The sequence below is a fragment of the Myotis davidii genome, unplaced genomic scaffold (genome assembly GCF_000327345.1).
Source record: "Myotis davidii unplaced genomic scaffold, ASM32734v1 scaffold738, whole genome shotgun sequence".
Classification (NCBI taxonomy): Eukaryota; Metazoa; Chordata; class Mammalia; order Chiroptera; family Vespertilionidae; genus Myotis; species Myotis davidii.
In genome coordinates this window covers 333815-345027 of record NW_006289824.1, presented here as the reverse complement: position 1 = coordinate 345027, position 11213 = coordinate 333815, and the positions used below count along the sequence as shown (strand labels likewise).

General features: G+C 37.7%; 1 protein-coding gene across 1 annotated transcript in view; it reads right to left on the bottom strand.

Annotated features, from left to right (window-relative positions):
* CBLB (Cbl proto-oncogene B, E3 ubiquitin protein ligase) overlaps window positions 1–11213 on the bottom strand; it is a 226773-nt gene that overhangs the window by 49630 nt on the left and 165930 nt on the right. Inside the window, exon 11 of the mRNA XM_006762650.2 lies at window positions 9774–10139. Coding sequence (XP_006762713.1) covers window positions 9774–10139 — 366 coding nt within the window. The remainder of the gene's footprint in view (window positions 1–9773; window positions 10140–11213) is intronic.

The following is an 11213-nucleotide window of genomic DNA, read 5'->3' as shown; positions in this document are numbered from 1 at the left end:
TCAAGGGAGAAATCGACAGCAATACAATCACAGTAGGAAACTTCAATACCCCATTGACATCACTGGATAAATCCTGTAGACAAAAAAAATAAACAAAGAAACAGTAATCCTAAATGACTCACTAGATCAGATGGAATTAATTGACATCTTCAGAACATTTTACCCCAAAGCTGCAGAATATATGTTCTTACCAAGTGCACATGGGACATTTTAAAAGATAGACCACATATTGGGTCACAGGCAAAGTCTCCCAAAATTCAAGAAGACTGAAATCGCATCGATCATCTTTTCAGATCACAATGGCCATAATATTAGAAATAAACGAAAATAAAAACAATAAAAAAATTCAAACATTTGGAGGCTAAGTAGAATGCTATGAAACAATGACTGGTTTACCAAAGAAGAAATTAAAAACATCCTGGAAACAAATGACATTGAAAACACAACAATCCAAAATCTATGGGACACAGTGAAAGCAGTCCTGAGAGGGAAGTTCATAGCATTACAGACCTACCTAAAACAAAAAAAACAAAACAAAAAAAGAACAATTGGTAATAAATTATCTAACTCTTTGACTTAAAGAATTAGAAAGAGAGCAATAAAAAAAGCCCATAGAGAGCAGAAGGAAGGAGATAATAAAGATCAGAGCAGAAATAAATGACACAGAGACCAAAAAAGAAAACAATAGAAAATATCAATAAAACCAAGAGCTGGTTATTTGAAAGGATAAACAAGATTGATGAACCAGGCTCACCAAGAAGCAAAGACAGAGGACTCAAATAAAATCAGAAGTGAAAGAGGCGAATAACAACAGATCTCACAGAAATAGAAATATTTGTAAAAAAATAGTATGAGCAACTATATTCCAACAAACTGGTCAACCTAGAAGCAATGAACATATTCCTAGAAAAATATGACCTTGAAAAACTCAATCTGGGAAATCGAAAAATCTGGAAAGGCCAATAACTATGGAGGAAATTGAAGCTGTCATCAAAAAACTTCCAGCAAATAAAAGCCCTGGGCCAGATCCCTTCACAGGGGAGTTTTACCAAATAGTCAAAGAGGAGCTGAAACCTATCCTCTTCAGACGATTTCAAAAATATTCAAGAGGAAGGAACACTTCCAAGCTCTTTCTATGAAGCCAGCATTACCCTAATACCAAAATCAGATAAAAAATCCTACAAAGAAAGAGAATTATGGGCCAATATCTCTGATGAACATAGATGCTAAAATCCTCAACAAAATCCTAGCAAATCAGATACAGCATTGCATTAGAAAGATCATACACCATGACCAAGTGGGATTTATTCTGGGGATGCAAGGATGGTACAAGATTCACAAATCCATAAACGTGATTTATCACATAAACAGATTGAGTGACAAACATCACATAATCCTATAAATTGATGCAGAAAATGCATTTAACAAAATTCAACCCTCTTTCTTGATAAAAACACTCAACAAAGTGGGAATAGCGGGATCAAACCTCAACATAATAAAAACCTTACATGACAAGCCTACATCCAACATCTTACTCAATGGGCAAACACTAAAACCACTTCCCCTAAGAACAGGAGCAAAACAGGGATGCCTACTCTCGCCATTTCTGTTCAACATAGTACTGGAAATGCTAGCCAATGCGATTAAACAAGAAGAAGAAATAAAAGGCATCCAAACTGGAAAAAGAAGTAAAATTGTCATTATTCTCAGAAGACATGATATTGTACATAGAAAACCCTAAAGACTCCATCAAAAAAACTATTAGACTTAATAAATGAATTCTGCAATGTAGCAGGATACAAAATTAACACCCATAAATCTATGGCTTTTTATATACCAATAATGGACTTGCAAAAAGAGAAATTTAAAAAACAATTCCATTTGCCATTGCAATAAAATAATTAAGACACCGAGGAATAAACTTGACTATGGAGATAAAGACCTGTACTCAGAAAACTAAAGGACATGGAAAAAAGAGACAGAGGAAGACGTAAACAAAAGGAAGAATATACCATGTTCATGAACTGGTAGAATCAACATCATTAAAATGTCCATATTATCAAAAGCAATCTACAGATTCAATGAAATCCCCAGTAAAATACCAATGGCATCTCTCACAGATCTTAGAACAAATGCTCCAAAAATTCATATGGAATAAAAAAAGACTCAGAATAGCCACAGCATTCCTAAGAAAGAAGAACAAACTTGGAATAATCACAGTAACAGATATCAACTATATTACAAAGCCACTGTTCCCAAAACTGCCTGGCACAAGAACAGATATATAGACCAATGGAACAGAATGGAGATCCCAGAAATTGACCCAAGCCATTATGCTCAATTAATATTTGATGAAGGAGGCACAAGCATACAATGGAGTCTGGACAGTCTCTTCAACAAATGGTGTTGGGAAAATTGGACATATACATGCAAAAAAATGAAACTAGACCATCAACTTACACCATACAAAAAATAAACTCAAAATGGATAAAGGACTTAAACATAACATGGGAAAACATAAAAATACTAGAGGAATCTACAGGCAGCAAAATCTCAGACATATGTCAAAGCAGTTTCTTCACTGATACTGCTCCTAGTGTAATGGAAACTAAAGAGAAAATAAACAAATGGGACTACATTAAAATAAAAAGCTTATGCACAGCAAAAGAAACCATCAACAAAACAACAAGAAAGCCCACAGCATGGAGAACATATTTGTCAGTGTTATCACCAATAAGGGTTTCTCTCCAACATTTATGGGGAACTCATACAACTTAACAAAAGGAGGATAAACAGCCCAATCAAAAAATGGGAAACGGACCTAAAAAGACACTTTTCAAAAGAAGACATACAGAAGGCTAAGAGACATATGAAAACATGCTCAAAGTCACTACTTTTCCAAGAGATGCAAATCAAAACGACAATGTGGTACCATCTCACACCTGTCAGAATGGCTATCATCAACAAATCAACAATCGACCAGTGCTGGTGAGGATGCGGAGAAAAAGGAACCCTTTTGCACTGCTGGTGGGAATGCAGACTGGTGCAGCCCCTGTGAAAAACAGTATGGAGTTTCCTCAAAAAACTAAAAATGGAACTCCCATTTGACCCAATGATCCCACTTCTAGGAATATATCCCAAGAAACCAGAAACACCAATCAGAAAGGATATATGCACCCCTATGTTCATAGCAGCACTATTCACCATGGCTAAGATTTGGAAACAGCCTAAGTGCCCATCAGCAGACGAGTGAATTAGAAAACTGTGGTACATCTACACAATGGAATACTACGCTGCTGTAAAAAAGAAGGAATTCTTATCATTTGCAACAGCATGGATGGAACTGGACAGCATTGTGCTAAAGTGAAACAAGCCAGTCATAGAAAGATAAATATCACATGATCTCACTCATTTATGGAATATAATGAACAACATAAACTGATGAACAAAAACAGATCCAGAGACAGAGGAGCATCGATTAGACCAGGGGTCCTCAAACTAGGGCCCGCGGGCCACATGCAAATACAAATATTGTATTTTTTCCCGTTTTGTTTTTTTACTTCAAAATAAGATATGTGCAGTGTGCATACGAATTTGTTCATAGTTTTTTTTTAAACTGTAGTCTGGCCCTCCAACGGTCCGAGGGACAGTGAACTGGCCCCGTTTAAAAAGTTTGAGGACCCCTGGATTAGACCATCGTACCTCAGAGGGAGGGTGGGGTAGGCGGGGGTAAGAGGGAGAGATCAACCAAAGGACTTGTATGTACGCATATAAGCCTAACCAATGGACACAGACAACGGGGGGGTGAGGGCATGAGTGGGGAGTGGTGGGGGTAATGGTGGTAAAAGGACACATATGTAATACCTTAATCAATAAAGAAATTAAAAAAATAAAGTAATGGGCAATTTGAAAAAATAGAGATAAAAACAAATAAAAATGGTGGTACATCTACACAATGGAATACTTTACAGCTGTAAAAAAAAAGGAACTCTTACCATTTGCAACAGCATGAATGGACATAAAGAATATTATGCTAAGCAAAATAAACCAGTTGGAGAAAGACATGATCTCACTCATTTATGGAATATAATGAACAACATAAACTGATGAACAAAATACATCCAGAGATAGAGAAGCATTGAACAGATTGTCAAACCTCAGAGGGAAAGCAGGTGCGGTGGGGTGGGTAAGAGGTCAACCAAAGGACTTGTATGCATGCATATAAGCATAACCAATGGATACAGACACTAGGGGGGCTGAAGGCATGTGCTGGGGGATGGGAGAGTGGCCAGGGAGTGGTCAATGGGGGAAAAAGGATACATATGAAATACTTTAATCAATAAAGAATAAAATAAAAATGCCTTGTAACCAACCAACACATATATTAAACTACAAATGCTCAGTGTGATAAAGTCATTTTTCAATGGAAACCTGTTCATGTTATCTGAATGGGTATAAGGCAAGACTTTTGGAATCAAATCTCCTAAATGTTCTTTTATTCTGGAAAATATAGTATGGCCCAGCCGGTGTGGGTCAGTGGTTGAGCATAGACCTATGGATTAGGAGGTCAGGGTTCAATTACTGGTGAGGGCTCATGCCCAGTTGTGGGCTCGATCCCCAGTAGGGGCCATGCAGGAGGCAGCCAATCAGTGATTCTCTCTCATCACTGATGTTTCTATCTCTCTCCCTCTCTGAAATCAATAAAAAATATCTTTTTAAAAAAGAAAATATAGCATGAATTTTATATGCAATTATTTATTTTATTGAGAGAAAGTATCTAATGTACTGTTGATATCTATTAAAATTCCAGCAGTTATAAAAGGGAGATATGGAAATAACAGTTTCATTTATATTTGCTCTAATCTAACAATAAGCCAACCGTAATTTTATAAGCAGAACACTGTGAACATATGTGAAAAGGAATATCAATATACTCAAACATGTACTGATGTTAAAAATGCTTTCATTTGCACATCAGGTAAATGAAAGAATAAATCCTATATAATAAAAGGCTAATATGCAAATCGACTGAATGGCAGAACCACTGGTGCTATGACATGCAATGACCACTAGGGGGCAGATGCTCAACGCAGGAGCTTCCCCCTAGTGATCAGTGTGCTCCCACAGGAGAGCAATGGCAAGAGCAATGGTGGTGGCGGGAGCCTCTCCTGCCTCTGCTACAGTGCTAAGGATGTCTGACTGCTGGGTTAGGCCTGTGGGGAGCGGGCCTAAGCCACCAGTGGGACATCCTTTAAGGGCTTCCAGACTGGGAGAGAGTGCAGGCTGGGCTGATTCTATCACTCCTCTCTCAGAACAATTTTGAATGTGCTTTCCTGTCCAAATTTGCTTCATCTATAATAATTAAAGCATAATATGCTAACTAGACAAGGCTGGTAGGCAGACAAGTAGTTGGGGCAATCATGCAGGCAGGCAGGTGAGCGGTTAGGATCCAGCAGTCCCGGATTGTGAGAGGGATGTCTGACTGGCAGTTGGACATCCTCTGAGGGGTCCTGGATTATGAAAGTGTGCAGGCTGGGTTGAGAGAACCACCCCCGATCCTGTGCATGAATTTCATGCACCAGGCCTCTAGTATCCTTACTAATAAAAGCCTAAGTGGTCATCATGCCGTGGCACCCTCACGCTGTCACAAGATGGCTGCATGCCCAGTGGGCACGCGCAGGTGTGCAGGGCTGGGCTTGATGCTGTGTGCACAGCACGGAGCCTGCCTGGGAGTCCTGCCTCCACAAGGTAAGGCCTGCCTGGGGGTATCCTGGCTCTGTGTGGCGAGGCCTGCCTGGGGGTCCCCCTGTTTCATGCAGTGAGGCCTGCCTGGAGATCCTGCCTCCTCCCAGTTCCGCATGGCGAGGCCTGCCTGGGGTCCTGAGGGTCTCACTCTGCGTGGCATGGAGGCAGGACCCCTGGCTCTAGCCTACCTCTTTGGGGCAATCCATCAAGGAACCCTGGATGGGTGGGTGGGGCCAACCTCTTTGGGGCGATCGATTGCGGGGCTCCCGCACTGTGACAGGGCACAGGCCAGGCTGGGGGGAACCCCTCCCCGAGTGCACAAATTTTGTGCACCGGGCCTCATGTAGAATATAAGACACTCCATAATTAGTTTCAATGCACATTGCTGTAGTTTTGCCTATCATGTTTATTCTGTGATTATGCCCTATCTTCTGTCCAAAACTGACTTCCTACACTATGCATGTTTCCACATCTCCATTCCAATCCTTCCTATAATGTCTATACAAATACCTACCAGTCTTCCAATGTCTACAACCAGTGACCCTCTTACATGAAGTGTTTTTTATTCTTTCTTTTACCCTACATCTCAAATAGAATGTTTTTATCTTGGGGAACTCACATTGTATTTTCTGAATGCTACTTCTGTGTCTTATTTCTTAGTTAATGGTATACCTGTCTCACCCTCTCTATACTGTGCTTTATTCATTTTGTATTCCTGCAGTGTGTTGGACATCCTAAGTACTTATATAGCCGAAATAGGCTGAAGAAATAAAAATTCACTAGGGGAAGTTTAAACATGTGGGAGAAGAATAATCTGAGTTATCACATATTTTATTATAAACTTTTGGTTACTTATATGCTAGATTAATAGTTTTCTACATGCCTCAAGATAGCATTGGATCCTAATCTTGAAATTTGAAGTATTTTCTCATGATATATGTTATCTAACAATTATGGTTAAAAAATCTGGGACTCTTGAGATATAGGGAAAATAAATGCTCTGTGATAATCTTGGCACAATTAAGAAAAACCTTTTTATTTGTACAAAACCCCTAAATATTTACCTTGTTTTATTTTTGTGGTCAGAGATTTTTGTTCTATAGCACTGTTTCTATTCTCTGAAACTCTCAGGTTTTAGTCACATTATTAACCTGTTTCTTAATAAATATTTTGTTGGCTAGATACTTATTTATTATTGGTGGTGGGTTTTCCTTATCTCACACATGTAATCCCACACATTCACTACCCTCACAATGTTGCTATAATTTGTCCTTCAACATCAGATTAGAAATAAAACCAGCACACAGAGCATACTTATTTTCTGAAAGACAGCTCTGGAGATTCATAGGCAGATTTAAGGTCATCCATATAAACATGAGCCTCACCAGCAGAAGAGCAAAAGCCACAATCTCAAAAAGCGAAATAATTCGATGTATTTATCTAGCAATATCTCCAACAGATACTGTTCACAGGGTCATTTTAGAGTAATGTCACATGAAGTAACATGACAAGTAAGAGATAGTCTTTATCACATAAGAAAAAGCAGTAGCTTTAATCTTGCAAGAGGAACAAACCAAGACAGTTGGACACAATGTTAGTATCTAGAAATAAGGAGATAAATTTCAAGTGTCCAATGATATTTTACATTATACTGCAAATATTTTTCGCTCAGATGATTAATACCAACTGACCAATAACAATAAATATCTAGCCAACAAAGTATTTCTGAAGGAATAGGTTAATAATATGACTAAGACCTGAGAATTTCAGAAAATGAAAACAATGCTACTGGACAGAAATCTCTTACCAAGAAAATAAAAAAGAGGTAAATAATCCCAATAGCTCTTAGCTTGCAGATTCATGTTATAAGCATTATGTTAGCTATTTGATTACGGTAAGTGGGAAGGGGAAGAGAAAGGGGAGTAAATGAAAGCCACAGAAAATTCTTACACTTCACTTGAACTATGAATTAGAGGGCTTTTTCCTCCAGAGCTCTCTACAACTGGCAAATGGAGTAATTAGAATTTAATTTATTCTTGCTTCTCTTACCATTTATCTAGTGAAGATGCAAATAAAAAGGGAAAATGTTCTAACGGATGATGAAAACTGGCACATGAGAGAAGACACATGATGACAGGGAGTGAGTTGTCACTCCATTTATAGGGTGTTTAGTTTTATGAATTCCCCGTATGGTATTCCATATGTACATTTAATTTTAATTTACACTTTTAGAACTTAGCCAAGTTTTCTTATCTTAAAATGGGAAGACAATACTTAATTTGAAGCATTGCCTCTAATGAAAACAAGTTTAAATAATAGTTGTTATATTTGAAACAAAAATGTAACTTTCCAAACAAAAATCAACAGCCAGCATTCTAGGGCTTAGAAGAGCAGGTTTATATTAGTGATAAAACTATATAACATAGTATTGAAAAGAAACTTGAAAGGAGATGTCTTCAGTAAATTGGCTAAGATAATTATTTTAAGTATTTCTGAAGTTCATTCAGGAAATATTATTATATGCTGCTAATATATAACTAGTCAATTCCTGTCAGCGATAATTTCAACACTCTTCTCAAGAGAAGTCTGATCATGTAGAAAAGAAAAGTAATAAAGACTAAAGGAAAAAAGACATCAAAAAAAGAATGGCAGGTCCTTCCAATAAGGCTTGTAGGTTGTGGAAACATTCTTTTGAGAATAACAATCTCCATTTTCAGAAAGGATCATAAAGGTGCTTTTAAAAATGCTTTCTCTTTAAATTACATGATATTTAGATGACTGTGAGGGGAAACTTTGGAGATCGTCATATTTATAAATAGACTAGAGGACCGATGTATATTTGTGCAAGGGGCTTCCTCAATGGCGGCAACTGTCTCTGCCTCAGCCCCTGCCTGCTGCAGCTTCATCCTGAAGGATGTCCGGTCTAATTAGCATATTACGCTTTTATTATTATAGATGAGAGACTGAAGGTACCAAGGACAGTCACTGGCAAAGAGTCTTGTTAAACCACCACCACTCTTCCCTTTGTGTTCAATGCCATCCTACACACTTTTTGACTGTTCCTATCCTGGCTATCCATGTTATACAAAGGTTTCAGTATTACCTTCCTTCACACAGGGGCACACACATGTGCACACAGACACAAAACACATACACGCACAGGAGTTGAGTACAGGTCACATTTCATACTTGTATCTAGAATATATTATAGGGTGAATTCATCAACTGCAAGCCATTGTATTGAAGGAATAAGTTGCTTCCTTAAAGTGACAATTTAAGGTCAATAGAGATGAGTTCACTTTAATATTAAAGTCTTCAAAAGAGGCAAGCCTCCTTTAGCTGAGAGAGGATGGAATGATCTGATCTCAGAGCCAAAAATATCATGGAAGCAAATATGAGAATATAAGCAACTCTGTCAAGGGCTTACTAAGAGTTCTGAATTCAGTGATTCTGTTGTTGCCACTTTGGTTTCCTGTACGTTTAAATCTTTCCTGGACATATAAAGGAGAGTGGCGATATACTTCCAGAAATCAACATATGTGAGAGTCCCTCAGTTTTATGGAGAAATAGCTGGCTTTGTAACAGTGAACTGGACTTTTTTTACGTTGGTGACAAGATTCATTTTACCTCGATGCATAGGTGTACTGACAATTCTAATGCTTATTTATGAAATGCTATAATTACACAATTATTTTTTCAAGTTAGATAGAACTAGGAGATTAAAAAAATAGTGCTAATTCTCCTGCCAAGTTACTATTAAGAAAAAAAGTTGTTCGGTAAAATAAGAGAAGGTGAAATAAATCTCAAATTGTCTAATATCTTCATATTAAAATTAAATCATTACTTAGAATCTGTCCTTAACTTCTTTTAAGTTCTACTTTTAATGAGCTTCTGAATATTTATAACTTGGAGGTCATTAAAGACCTGCAGGGAAGTACCATACTAGGCAAAAAAAAAAAACAAACACTGCCCAACCTTTTACACTACCTCCTGCCAGAGGAGTTTAAGCAGATTTGTATATGTCTTACCTTGGCTCCTTCTAAAGGCAAATCATGGCGTCTGTGTTTCCTCATTAGCACTGGGTCAGAGCCCATTCTACTGTGCCTTCCATTTACATTTGAGCTTGCTGTGACTCCAGGCTTTGGAGAGCCATCCCCTACCAGTCGACAGCCTGCTGACTGATTAGTCCCAAATACATCCCGAGGGCACCAGGCTTCAAGAGGCATTGGCTGGTCTCTGGAAGGCACACTCTCCACAGGATGCAAGTGGCGACTCAGTCTATTATCAGGTGGGATAGGGGGAGGTCTCTCAGGTGGAGGCGGGGGAGGATCTCTTAAGGGAGGTGGTGGTGCTGGGAGTGGTTTATCTTGTTTTCTCACCATGCAAGGAGAAGACTAAGGAGACACAAGAGGAAAAAAAAAATCAAGTGTTGTACCAGGCATTGAAATTACTTCCAGAATACTGCTTTTGTTTTCTAAGCCATAATAGAGCTTCATTAGATCCATATGTCATCTTCTTATAAGTTTCTTTTTATTACCAGTTAATGAAATTTTAAAATGTTAATGGAAGACTCTTATAAATAAATTTCATTAGAAATTTCTGTAGAAATGAGTATATTAAGGGAAATGTTAAAATTATGAGGACTGTACAGGAAAAAGCAGAATACCAAAATTATATGGTGCTCAGAATACCAAAATTGAATGGTTGACGTTAAAATAATACTGAGTCATTAATTTATTTGCATGTTTCTATGACTTAAGAAAGGGAGGAAGCCATCAAAGCTGTTCTTTTCCTTTTTAAAAAGTAACTTGATTTGTAATATCATTGGATAACTGAGTGTTGGTTTTGCTGTATTTGTATTCACTGCTGTAATACAAATAAATTAATAAGGAATAAATTTGCTCTGGTTCTTTGTTTTATCAGTTACTACCAGAATAGTAAAAAATCACAAATAATATAGTAGCATTATTTATAGTCCTCACTTGCATTTTATACATGTGGTTCATCTGATGAATGATTTGTGCGTTTTTTTAATTTATTTTTTTAGAGAGAGAAAATATCAATTTGTTTTTCCACTTACTGATACATTTATTGGTTGACTCTTTTTTAAAAATTTAAATCCTTTATTGTTTAAAGTATTACATAAGTCTCCTTTTTCCCCCATTGACCTCTTCCCGGCTGTCCCCCCCTCCCCCCAACATCTGTGTCCATTGGTTATGCTCATATGCATGCATACAAGTCCTTTGGTTGATCTCTCATTCCCTCTCCTCTGCCTTCCCTCATAGGTTGGACAGTCTGTTTGATGCTTCGATGACTCTGATTCTATTTTTATTCATCAGTTTATGTTGTTCATTATATTCCACAACTGAGTGAGATCATGTGATATTTATCTTTCTCTGACTGACTTATTTCACTTAGCATAATGCTCTCCAGCTCCATCCATGCTGTTGAAAATGGTAGGAGTTCTT